A 13,768-nucleotide genomic window follows, 5' to 3' on the forward strand; every position below is an offset into this window, starting at 1 on the left:
TAACCCGGGCCAGGGAGCGGGGCGGAGGGGGCGGTCGGGTGGCTCAGAGGAGGGCTCTTTCTTTCTTCTTTTTTTGAATGAACCGTGTGACGTTACGCACAGGAAACCGGTCGGGCTGTGCAGAGAATGAAGTAAGAGGACAGGCACCCCCGCCCCGCGCCCGCCCCCTTCCTCCCGCGCCCGCCCCTCCGCGCCGCCCGCCCGCCCGCCCGCCGCGCTCCCGCCCGCCGCTCTCCGTGGCCCCGCCGCGCTGCCGCCACCGCCGCTGCCAGCGAAGGTGCAGGGGCGCCGGGCCCTCCCCGCCCGCGGCCGTCAGCGCTCGGAGCGGGCTGCGCGGCGGGAGCTCCAGGAGGCGGCCGCCGCCAGCGCCGCCGCGCAGGAGCAGGAGGAGGAGAAAGGGTGCGCAGCCCGGAGGCGGGGTGCGCCGGTGGGGTGCAGCGGAAGAGGGGGTCCAGGGGGGAGAACTTCGTAGCAGTCATCCTTTTTAGGAAAAGAGGGAAAAAATAAAACCCTCCCCCACCACCTCCTTCTCCCCACCCCTCGCAGCACCACACACAGCGCGGGCTTCTAGCGCTCGGCACCGGCGGGCCAGGCGAGTCCTGCCTTCATTTATCCAGCAGCTTTTCGGAAAACGCATTTGCTGTTCGGAGTTTAATCAGAAGAGGATTCCTGCCCCCGTTCCCGGCTCCTTCAGCGTTCCCCCTCCCCTGTCTCTCTCCTGGGGAGACGTGAAGCGGTCCGTGGATAGAGATTCATGCCTGTGCCCGCGCGTGTGTGCGCGCGTGTAAATTGCCGAGAAGGGGAAAACATCACAGGACTTCTGCGAATACTGGACTGAAAATTGTAATTCATCTGCCGCCGCCGCTGCCTTTTTTTCTCGAGCTCTTGAGATCTCCGGTTGGGATTCCTGCGGATTGACATTTCTGTGAAGCAGAAGTCTGGGAATCGATCTGGAAATCCTCCTAATTTTTACTCCCTCTCCCCCTCGACTCCTGATTCATTGGGAAGTTTCAAAGCAGCTATAACCGAAGAGTGCTGAGGATTGATGGGATCGTTGCCTTATGCATTTGTTTTGGTTTTACAAAAAAGGAAACTTGACAGAGGATCATGCTGTTCTTAAAAAATACAAGTAAGTTATCTGCACAGGAAATTGGTTTAATGTAACTTTCAATGGAAACATTTGAGATTTTTTACTTAAAGTGCATTCGAGTAAATTTAATTTCCAGGCAGTTTAATACATTCTTTTTAGCCGTGTTACTTGTAGTGTGTATGTCCTGCTTTCACTCTGTGTATACAGGGAAATGCACCTGATTTTTTACTTATTAGTTTGTTTTTTCTTTAACCTTTCAGCATCACGGAGGAAGTAGACTGATATTAACAATACTTACTAATAATAACGTGCCTCATGAAATAAAGACCCGAAAGGAATTGAAATAAAAATTTCCTGCATCTCATGCCAAGGGGGAAACACCAGAATCAAGTGTTCCGCGTGACTGAAGACACCCCCTCGTCCAAGAATGCAAAGCACATCCAATAAAATAGCTGGATTATAACTCCTTTTTGGGGGGGCCGTGGGGTGGGAGCTGGGGCGAGAGGTGCCGTTGGCCCCCGCTGCATTTCCTCTGGGAAGGATGGCGCACGCTGGGAGAACAGGGTACGATAACCGGGAGATAGTGATGAAGTACATCCACTATAAGCTGTCGCAGAGGGGCTACGAGTGGGATGCCGGGGATGTGGGCGCCGCGACCCCTGGGGCCGCCCCCGCACCGGGCATCTTCTCCTCCCAGCCCGGGCACACGCCCCATCCCGCCGCGTCCCGGGACCCGGTCGCCAGGACCTCGCCGCTGCCGACCCCGGCTGCCCCCGCCGCCGCCGCGGGGCCTGCGCTCAGCCCGGTGCCACCTGTGGTCCACCTGACCCTCCGCCAGGCCGGTGACGACTTCTCCCGCCGCTACCGCCGCGACTTCGCCGAGATGTCCAGCCAGCTGCACCTGACGCCCTTCACCGCGCGGGGGCGCTTTGCCACGGTGGTGGAGGAGCTCTTCAGGGACGGGGTGAACTGGGGGAGGATTGTGGCCTTCTTTGAGTTCGGTGGGGTCATGTGTGTGGAGAGCGTCAACCGGGAGATGTCGCCCCTGGTGGACAACATCGCCCTGTGGATGACTGAGTACCTGAACCGGCACCTGCACACCTGGATCCAGGATAACGGAGGCTGGGTAGGTGCACTTGGTGATGTGAGTCTGGGCTGAGGCCACAGGTTCGAGGTGCGGGGGTTGGAGTGCGGGTGGGCTCCTGGGGCAAGGGGAGGTTGTGGAGCCCGCGAAATAAAATCAGGGTGGTTGCTTCCCGGCGTCCCTACCTCTTCCTCTGGACAAAGCGTTCCCTCCGCACCTGACCGATAACGCCTGCCATCTAAGTCTTTAACTTGCTTGCTAGTCGTGGAGATCCAAAGATCCAGCGTTTGTAATCCAGTGGGATGTGGTGGTAAATGGTACCCCCTTCGGTGTTTCTCAAGCTGGAGGTCCAGGAGTCCCCAGGACCACCGTTTCCTGGCTTGAGCAGCTTGTTGGAATCAGAGGGAGGTTTCAGGGACTGCTTATGAACCAGATACCAGGTTGGGTCTTGATAGTCTGCATCCCAAACGAGCGCCTCTGAAACAAGCCCCTTGTACACTAAAATTTGAGAGCAACCTAATTAGAAGAATAGACTCCACAGAAAACCAAGGGCATCGTCACTCGGTAAAATTTTCCGAAAGAGGAAAACCAATGTAAGTCTTTTTCCCTGGAAAACTTAGTTGTGTTTGTAAAGAGCTAAGTTGACATTCCAGAGTCCTTGGACTGGAATCTCCAGTGTGTGCTGTATTCCCAGTGGGCGTGATGAGGTGTCTTGAGGAGTATTAGGCTATGGCTTTGCTACCTCGTCAGTGACAGAATTTGCATCGGCTGCATTCTTTGTGTTCTATAATTTGTGTATGATTTACCAATTTGCTAGAATGCTAGAATCTTTTGTTTTTCACAACCTAGAATCGACCTAATTTTGTGATCTCCTGAAAAAATTTGCATGTAGGTATCTATGTAAAATGTAGAAGAATTGATTCTTAGCTGTGGATTCTCATGCCCTGACTTTAGTTGAAGTGACTGATACCTGTGGCTTTGAAGAACATTTGTGAGATGATCTTTTTCTGGTACTGTGCTAGATAGAGCTTTTGTCATTATGCCATACAATTGTACTTTTCTGAGATTCTTTGCGGGGGGTGGTGGTGCAGTTCCTAAGAGTCAAGGATTGTAATGGAGATCTATATCTCATATCTAAAATGATGAATTTAGGAAAAAGTATTCTTGTCTGAAGTTTTTTTTTTTTTTTTTGTTTTACACTTTTTGTTTTAATCTGAAGAGTTATCTTTGAAAAACAGGATGCAATTCAGTGCTTCCTTTTATAGCCTCTTGGGAGACTTACTAATGTCATTATTTTATAGGACCTAACAGGAGCAAAAAGCCTAGAAATGACTGCAGGTGGATTAGATGTCAAGAAGCACACTACATGTTTTTATTACATTTTACAAAGTGTGCTCATATTAAGAAGCCAAATAGAGAAAAGGCCAAGAAAAGTAGATGATTGATGTGAACATCTGATCTTATTTGACCAAAGTTGACAAAATATTGATGCCACTGTTTGGTGTTTAAAAGTAAGATTAATCAAAATGCCCCAATTTAAATTTCTAAAATTTAAATGCTCTTCTCGAATTGTTTGTTGAGATCTCACATTATCAGATGTTTAGTAATTCTGGAAGAATTTACTAAAGGGTGAAAAGAATATTTTTGTTAAATATTTGGTGAAGTAGGTGATTTGATTTTTAATCACTATAACCAAAAAGGTTGGGACTTCCGGACTCCAAAAGGATCCTTTTAAACCAAAGTAAAACTGATTTCATAGTTTTGCTATTTCATATTTTTATGAAAAATTCACATTTAAAAAATTTCTTTCTAGTTGAAATAAATCCAACGTGGTAACTGGTATCTGTCTATCAAGTAAGTTAATAAAAACCTGGGAAACAGAGACACATGTTTATGGTAGAAATTAAGATACAACCTTGATATTTGTTGCTGAATTTCAGTGTGTTACCATCTCATGTAACTGAAGTTTCTTTGTAAGTAAAGGCTCACTGTTTTCTTTTTTTGAAACAGAGTTTTCATAGTAGACCTATCTTTGTGGTCAACAGGTATCTGAGGTTGATAAATGTAGAGGCTACATTTTATGATGCCAGATCACAAGGACACACCATAGAACATGATAAAAATTTTTTGACAAAACTGCTTCTAGTAAAAATAAATCATGTAGAAGCACAGATGGTTGATGGTAAAATATGTAATAGCTTTCAGAACAACGCATAGATGGTGACTATATAGGAAAACGACGGAATTTAGAGAAAAAAATACATATATACCAGGAAATGCACTCATAGGACACTCTGGAATAAAAGTGGTAGTGTTTGAGAATGATAAATGATTTGCCTATCATTTCAAATGTGATTATTAATCTAAAAGTCATTTAAGGCATTTGGCATACAGACAGATTTTCTTCAAATTTACACCAATTGGGGTTACATCTCTAATAATATGTTGTATTTTATAGTGTAAAGTAGTCTTAATGGCAAAGCTTCAGAAGAGAGCTAACATATTTTCTTGACATGTGACAATAATCTGCACTGTCCCCAAGGCTCAGTGGATCAGCCCATCTCCTGAATACTACACTGAATACTCCTGGCTTTAGACTTTAAGTCATTTATTTTGCTTTGCTGCTGCTCCTAGAAGATTAGAACCTTGTGAGGCTGAGGCAATCTGTTTGACTTTTGTGTTCCGTAACATGGAGAAATCAGGTCCTTGGAATGATCAGCCTCTGACAGATTGTCCCAGAAGACTACAAATTAAATAAAGACTAAAGAAGTAATTGGCTGTAGAGTGGAGTGTGACTGTATTCCTAGGTCTGAATAAGGCATTGTGTGGCATCCAGAGAGAGGCAGGACAGAGGAAGCAGTGAGAGAGCAGCAATTCTAGAAAATGTGGATACCTTGCTGCTCAGTGTGGCTTATAGAGACTAGCACATGCATCCCCGGGAGCTTCTTAGAGATGCAAAAGCTCAGCTCCCACCCCAGAGCTACTGAGTCAGAATATGTGGTTTGTGTGCACATTAAAGTTAGCGATGCTGGCTACTATCCTTGGTTCCTGGTGGCGTCTTTTAGGAAGAGTTGCTACCTGAGATGGATTCTGCATTGTCCCCTTCCAGCGACCTTAAAGATCTACAGTGTTACTTGGAATACTGAATATTTCCCAGATGTCCCCTATTGTGATCTGACTTTAGGAAGACATAAATTGGGATGAAGGAGAGATAGCAAGCAGGTAGATTAACTATAAGCCCAGTCTTCTCATGAATATTTTTCATAGTAGTTATACAATTTATATTGGCATCCCTGGTCCCATTAAAAAGTAAGATAGCTTTTCTTCTTCAATTAAAGGCAAGAGAATTAGCTCTTTTAATAGCTGTTAGTTATTATTTTATCCCCTCATAACACAGTTTAAATTCTGTAAATGACTTTAGTGACCTTGCAACTTCTTTAAGACAAAGAGACTCTTGCAGGCAAGGGGTTGAGTTTTGGGTAAGTGATGGTGAGTGGCCCTCTAAACTGAGAACTTTGGTGACATTCAGCTTCGTGTCTTAGGAGAGAGTGAGATGTGGACCACCAGAAGAATGAGATGATTCAGACAAGAGATTGTAGGAGATTGGCTTTATTCTATTGACGAGGTGGTAATCCGACTTATTTTTTGGTTGGTGTTGGTGGTTTAGGAAGATAGCAACTTCTCCACACCTGGTAGAGTTCAGCTGCCTTTTGATTAGTCAGCACGCAGTTTTTCCTTTCTCAATGCAGTCTACATCCAGCAAAACATTTGATTAACTGGAAAGCAATACCATTCTCATGCCAGTGTACAAATTACACGGAAGAGCATCATTTTTCTAGTGTCTGAGGATTGGCTGCTTATGGCCAATTTTGGCAGCAAAACGATAGGATTAAAAATAGCTTGAAGATGATCTAGTCTTAAATAATATATTTCATGATGAACTTTCCTGGGAAAGTGCATCTTTCTGCCTGCAAGAATCACATGACCCTTTCAATAATTTATTTAGTAGAAAAAAACACATTATTTCTCGTAGAGTTTTCAGTCATGTGCTGTGGTGTGATTGTTTCTGGACCTTCATAAAATTTTATAGTTAACTGAGTTCTCTTTTCTGTTTTGGGGCCTTTGTTGCTATTTAATGTCCATTGAAAACATGGCTTTCTTTTGTGCATTCTGTTACTTTCAGGCGTACTTTCTAATGAGAATGGATTGCCCTTTTTAGCAATCTTTGATTGAACTGGTACATTTCAGATTACTTAAATGTCATCAGGCCACACAGCATACCAGGTAACAGAAAGCCATAAATTAAAAAAAAAAAAAAAAAAGCAAGCAAAATTCTTGTAGCTTTTTCTTATCTCTGTTCCCAGTCCTATTGCGCTGTTTGGAGGGATGATGAGCCCACTCTTGAGCGAGTGTGTGGGTGCTGCATGTTAACCGTGGTGCTTCCCACCCAACATACCTCCGCACCCTTTTCTAAGGTCACTCATTATGTCTCAGCAATAGTTTAGCAAAGCAGTTTCTCAGCAGAAGTGCATTTGTGCCAGAAAACAACAATGTCTTTGTAGTGTACAAGTAGAAAGTTTTCTTTTTCCCCCAGAGATATATTGTATTTGAGATTCAAAGGTTCTGTTCAACCTTTTTAAGGTAATCTAATATCACCTTATTCAGGTATAACAGTAACTCCTCAATCTGGTCATCCTTTCTGTCAACTACATATAGGAGACTACTCAGTGAATTTACCCCACTATGAAGTTTCTCTTTCATGCCTCTTGGTTTGGCTTAAGCAACCTTAATGTTTGATGTCTAAGCAGGATTAATGATGAAAATCATCCAAGGACTGAGACAGTTATTCCACAGATATGATTGCCAGTCTTACATGAGTCCTGTCCTGGGTTAGGTTGGAGGCACGGGCAAAAGAGCTTTGCCTCTGCCCTGGATAAACTCACAGGCTAGTGTTGCAGGCGTCTTAATAAACTCGTAGTTACTGTACAGCCTGATAAGCATGATCCTAGACTCAGAGACTTAGAGGGAAAAAACAAATAACTGTAACTTATTTTGCATGTACTTCAATCTTGGTCTAAGAATGTTATTTCTGACTATATGACTGTCCATGTGTGCATTAGGCCTAATTGAAATAGGGCCAAATGTAGATACTTTTAGAAATACTGTATAACATAGACATATGCTTAAGAGAACTGAAAGGCAGGGGGAGTTGCCTTGTTAAATATTAACCCACTAAGCACTATTTATGCATACTAAGAAGACTTAATAAACACCAGTCTACAATTTCTAAAGCATTTCATTAATTCTTTTTAAGTAAAAGACAATCAAGGCTCTGATTAGACTGACTGAAACAGGGTAATTTGAAGAACTATCTTTCTTAAATAACTCTTGTATGCCGAAAAATACAAGTAGGTTTTGAACCAGAACAGGGGCTCTTCCTTTGAGGAGGGGAAAAACAAGCTTCTGTTTTCCTTTGGTTTGAGGTTATATTACTGTTTTATTTATCTAGACACTTCTATGATGCTAGTTACAGAAATTCACAGTCCATTGTAACACTGGCATTTGCTTTCCGACTTTTTGGGCTTGTGATCCTGTTCATTTAAATGGAGACTGTAAAACTTTCAAAACATACAAAATGAAAATGTATGTTTTCACTTAAAAACATACTTTTTATAGATTGTTACTTGTTGTTCTGATATATTGCCCAATTCTATATATTCCATAGCATTATTTCTCTGCCCTCCATTTGCCAGACAAAAGATGCACCCATCTGTCCTTTGGTGTGAATAAGGAATGATTATTCCTCTCTCTTTCAAACCATGGGACTTCCTTATAGGCACCACCACCCCCGTGACCATCCCCTGCCTGCCTCATCATTCCACCGGAGAGGGACCTCTCAGGTGTTAGCTCCTTGTTAACTTCCAATTAGTGAAGGGTAGGATTTACCTGAAGAAAACCATAATGCGCTTAGATACTAGCAAAAAGGAGCAGAAGTGGGGAGTATAATCAAAGTGAGAGGATAACCCTAACCCCAAACTTGCTGCAGGCAGCTGGGCAGGTCAAAATTCTGTGACCAGATACTGTCCTTTACCTCCAGAGATTATAAACTTTAACTTGTGCAGAGAAAAGATAGTATCTGCTGGCAAAATTTGTACTTGCTTTGATTCCTCTAGTGCAAGATTATAGTGGGGTTATACGTGAGCCTTCAATAAATGTTTGACTAACTACACTAAAATAGCTTAGGGTAAGGATTACTTCCCCAAACGCCCTTTTAAATATGTGAGAAAGGGAATCTCCCTGACATACTGGTATGACCATTCGTAGCAATATACTGAGAGTGACTTGGGTGATTTTCTCGGGCGATCAACCACATTCCATGAGCAGGTTAACCATGGAAGACACCTGCCCTTGAGCATCGCGTTTGGGCCACATGCGTCAGTGGGGAAATTTGTGTTTCCATTCTGCTTCTTGTTTTGCCTTCACAACTTCAGGGATAGAACCGTATTCCATTTTTAGTTAATAATCAGCTCTCTGGGGCTTCCATGTAATGAGTCAGAAACTTATGACTGACTCCACTCTGCCCTTTATCATGTCTCCCAAAAACAACCCGAGAACCCACTGCGTCAAGTGAAGCTTTAATTTTTCAGGGGAGGTTTTTTCCATTGAGACCAATACATCTTTTCTTGTGACAGATCCAGTTACTATATTTCTTTATTTTTAACTGTCGAAAACACAGTTAAGCTGCAACAGAATATGGTGAGTTTACCAATTTTAATACTTGGAGCACCAAACAAAGGATCAGTGTTGCAGGCTGTCTTTTCTTGAATTTTTCCAGCTCTCCTTAGCAGATAACTAGGATGATTTTTTTTTTCTGCTTTACAACATGATGAATGCTATATCTCTATATTAACTCTGAAATTGAATTGCAGCCAAATATTCCTCTCAGCTGCATTAGAATTTTCTAAGAGAACATGAGACACATACTTAGTCCTCTTAGTTCAATGCTATATCTCAGATATATTGATATCTGATTTATAATTAAAATAGGAATAAAATTAAGTACAAATTATTTCATCAGCTTTAAATATAGATTTATCTTTTTGAAAAAAAAAAAGCGAGTCCATAAACGATGGCAGCACTGGCATTTTTGGATGTAAAATTTCAGGTCTATCTCCTAGCCATTTCCTACCTGGATTCCTGCCAGCAGCTTTAAACACACACACACACATACACACGCTGAAGACACACAGAGAAGTTTTGAGGTATTTTATAACAAAATTATAAGAACAGGGAGACAAAGCCACTTACTAAATATTAAAGTGATAATATAAGAAGAAAATGATTTGAAGAAGTCCTAATTGAGGGAAATGAGCAATTGTCCACAAAACTTAACCCTGGGTTCCCAGGAACCAGGATAGGGATGGTCATGGAGAGGGTTTTCAGGATCTGGTTATTTAGGAAAACATGGACACGAACTTTTTTCATTGAAAAAACATTTATTGAGACCCTACTCCATGCAGAGCTCTATGCTGGGTGCTTTAGTGAAGCGAAAAAATGTCTAAGATAACTTTTGCCTTCAAGGAACTTACCAATCAGTAGGGGACCAAGACAAGGATGCAAATCACTGTAATCCTGGACAATGTGTAGTAGACAGAGAGGCCCAACCCAGCTACAGTGAGATCTGAAGAGTTTCATGCCGGAGATAATTTTGAGACAAGTTTTAGCGAACAGGCTGGCTATATGGGGAGAGGGTCTTCCGGGTAGTGGCAATTGGAGGTGTCAAAGCAGGCATGAATGTGTGAGATGTGTTTGGGGAATTGTGGAGAGTCTGATTTGACTGGGACATGGAGAACTCTCCTTAGATAACTCCATAGTCTTGAGAACTTACCACTACATACTAAGCTGTGAAACTCGTACAGATAGCCCTCCCTATCTTTGGGTTCCACATCCATGGATTCAACCAACTGTGGATCAGAAATATATGGGGTAGGGCAGGCACAGTGGCTTAGGCCTTTAATCCCAGCAATTTGGGAGGCCAAGGTGGGTGGATCACTTGAAGTCAGGAGTTCAAGTCCAGCCTGGCCAACATGGTGAAACCCCACCTTTACTAAAAATAAAAAAAAATCAGCCAGGTGTGGTGGTGGGTGCCTGTAATCCCAGCTACTTGGGAGGCTGAGGCAGGATGATTGCTTGAACCTGGGAGGCAGAGGTTGCAGTGAGCCGAGATCTTGCCATTGTACTCCAGCCTGGGGGACAGAGCAAGACTCTGTCTCAATAAATAAATAAATAAATAAATAAATAAATAAATAAATAAAGTATGTAGGAGGATGTGCATATGGAAGTACTACTCATTTAATATCAGGGACTTGAGCATCTTCAGATTTTAGTATCCAATGGGGGTTCCCAGAGCCAACCCCCTGAGGTTACCGATGGATGGCTGTGTTTAACTGTACCAGGGATGTTGAAAGGATGTTGCAAAGGTTCTGAGACAAGGCAGGATGTGTGGGTTTGAGGAAGATTGACAGTGACTAAAGCTGGATGGGGAGACCAGGTGCGAGGTCTGAAGCACCTGGAATGGAAAGGACAGGACAGATGTGGGCCTACTGCAGGTAGAATCAAAGGACAGACAGCAGGTCGAATATGAGGAATAATCGAGGGAAAGAATAAAGACTCAAGTGCCATTCTGACTGGCTCAAAAAATGATACAGTCTTCCAGAGAGAAAGGAAAGATAACAACAGTTACTACTTTGTGGGGTACATGTGATGAATTTCATTTTGGACATTCCCAGTAGGATATCCAAGTGGAAATGCCCAGTAAGGTTTAGACATAAGGATCTGGCACTCAAGAGAGAAACTGAGGCTGAACCATAATACGTCTTTCCCTCGAATCATGTAGGTTTCTCTTTTGCCTTCTTTCGTTGCCCAAAGTGGTCCTAACTGCTACTGCTGATGCTGTCTTCGTTTGCAACTGCTGTTTGCACCCCACCTTTTCCCAAAGATAATCGGTGGACTTGCACTTGCATGGATTGGGTTAAGGTGGTTAACTTGAAGCTTTACTGTTCAAAGCTTGGCTTCCCCCTACCAGTTTGCCAACTTAATGAATCCTTCAACTTTAATCAAATTAGTATTGTTCCAAATGTTCTAACAGTATCCTCTATGTGTGACTCTAGGTCTTACAAAATCAAGGTGTCCTTTCTCACTGGGACTTCCTTATTAATAAAATATTTCTTCTATTAAATTCAACCTGGCACCAGGCACAGTAGGTAATAGGCACACACAATGATTGTTTATTGAATGAATGAATGAATAAAATGATTATGTTAGAGGCATTTTGAGCAATTCATCCTAAGCAGCTAATTTTCTCTTATTTCTTTTATTATAGTGTATGTTTGTGTGTGTGTCTGAAATGTCCCATCCTACAGGTTCATTAATATTTAAGGGAAATGAAAGAAGAAAAATAACTATTAAGTGTTTTGATTTCATCCTTTTCATTGAATTGAAAAAGCATATCATTTATTCTTAAAGAGAAATCTAGATTTTGCTTTATATTAAACATTTGACATGTATTGGTCCTTAAGGCTAATATAGATACCAGCCTGTTGGTTGTCACATTCTATCTGTTTATACAAAGGTTGTAGAAACACAGTCTATGTACATATGCCTAGTTGCTCTCATTCCTTTTGTTTCATATCTCAAGCCTAACCCAGACTGAAAGGTTTTGAAGGCTGAGATTATTCATCACCCTATCATTATAGAAAGCAGGGCTGGCCCAAGGTTCTCACAGTGGGAGCAAGGTGGATTTTAACTCTGGTCAGTGTTATAGCTCAAATACAAAAAGAAGTGCAGCATAAAAGTCACAAGGATAAATGGTCCCCTCGTTCTTCTCCCATAAAAACAAGCAGCCAATTGAAGGTGGAAGTCAGTACAGTTCAGCATTCCCAGAGGCGAGAGAACCTAAGATCTCATTTCTAAGGACGCTGCTCAACAAGAAGACCACCTGGGATGTCTCACATAAAACGACTGGCCTGGCAGCTTTTGGCTAAGTTCTCTATTCTGGTTCAAGCCAGCATCACAGCCTATCTGTGGTTTTAACAACTGATGGAATTTGTATTTTGAGAACCCTCATCCCTTGGCATGAAGCAAACTCAAAGCATTGTTGCTCATCAGTTGTCATCTGTTTGAGAAAGATTTTGATATGTTTACTGGTAATGAAGCTTGACCAGACTTCTCCAGGGGCTTTTAAAAAAGATGAATGTGTCAGCTTGTAGATTTGTCCCCATGAATGAAACCACAAGCAAATTCTCTTCTCTCTTCCAGCCTCCCTTCCTCCCTCTTGTTTCTTCAGTGGCCATCTGCGCATTATGTTCCCATTGCCAGGCCCTCTTCAAGCGGCTTATCTATGAGTGAATTCAGAAACTTCAAATTATAAAGGACACCCAGATAATTGGCCTGTTCTCCAAAGTATCTGTCCCCTGTGCTGCTGCCAGATTCCTTCTTAATGAATACATCCAGTGACAGTGGGATTCTTGAGCTTGTCCGTATCTGTGAGAAAATGAGCTCCCCTGCTTTGTAACAGCTTGTGGCTCAGGGAAAAAAAATGACAGCCATTGCACAAGTTTCCTTTGAATGTAGTTTTCTTTCCCATAAATGATACTTTGAGAATACAGTTAAGGGGTTATTAGTTTTCTATTTCATGCTTGGCCTGTGTGTGAGAATAACACAAGCTGTCACTGCAAATCAGTAGCTAAAAATGCTTTGTCTGGTTAATGTGAACATTTAATATTTGGCTCAATTAAAAGTTAACCGATGAAAGTACATGTCATTGGAATTTGAAAATACCTTTTGTACGGAATACTTAAAGGGCATGACCCGTGACTAAGCCAGTGATTTTAAAATATGGAGAATATGGGGAGATTTCATAGGAGTTGGGATACTTGACTCTTCTTTAAAACCTCTCTACCTGTTTGGCATGACAGGACATTGATAGAGTGGGCTCATTGTTATGGCGAAGGATCCGCTTGCATCTCTGTGTTTTTAAGTGGGTAATTGTGTTTTTGCACCTAGTCACATGATTAAAGCAGACAGAACAAGAGATCAGTTATTCATTTATACCATACTTTAAAAAAAATCAAGCCAGGGCCTGGAGAAGTGGGAAGTGAGAGCAAGAGGGGGATGGCTGATAGTCTAGGGGCAGGGGTGTCCAATCTTTTGGCTTCCCTGGGCCACATTGGAAGAAGAAGAAGAACTGTCTTGGGTCACATGTAAAATACACTAACGCGAATGATAGCTGATGAGCTAAAAAAAAAAAAAAATACACACACAAAATCATAATATTTTAAGAAAGTTTACAGATTTGTGTTGGGCTGTATTCAAAGCCATCTGCCCGCCATGGGTTGGACAAGCTTGGTCTGGGGGAGTGAAGACTGTTCAACAGCAACCGCAGGAGAGCATGTTGAAAGCTATGAGAAGAGATGCAGCAATAGTGCGGGCGTTTTTTTTTGTTTTTTGTTTTTTTTTTGTTTTGTTTTTATTTCCGTGATTTTATTTCATTCTAGTAATAGAACAAAAATTATGCCATGAAATAGGTTTTCAAG

General features: G+C 42.4%; 1 protein-coding gene across 4 annotated transcripts in view; it reads left to right on the forward strand.

Annotated features, from left to right (window-relative positions):
* The first annotated feature begins 203 nt into the window (after window positions 1-203).
* The window catches only part of BCL2 (BCL2 apoptosis regulator), a 197,345-nt gene continuing 183,780 nt past the window's right edge, over window positions 204-13,768 (forward strand). For 2 of the 4 annotated variants that reach the window (XM_026448263.2, XM_026448262.2), the window contains exons 1-2: window positions 204-1,129; window positions 1,351-2,216. In XM_026448263.2, coding sequence (XP_026304048.1) covers window positions 1,632-2,216 — 585 coding nt within the window. In that variant the 5' untranslated portion in view covers window positions 204-1,129; window positions 1,351-1,631. Of the gene's footprint in view, window positions 1,130-1,350; window positions 2,235-13,768 lie in introns of all 4 variants that reach the window. The other 2 variants (XM_026448260.2, XM_026448261.1) reach the window with 2 other exon arrangements.

This window comes from Piliocolobus tephrosceles, chromosome 18 (genome assembly GCF_002776525.5).
Source record: "Piliocolobus tephrosceles isolate RC106 chromosome 18, ASM277652v3, whole genome shotgun sequence".
Taxonomy (NCBI): domain Eukaryota; kingdom Metazoa; phylum Chordata; class Mammalia; order Primates; family Cercopithecidae; genus Piliocolobus; species Piliocolobus tephrosceles.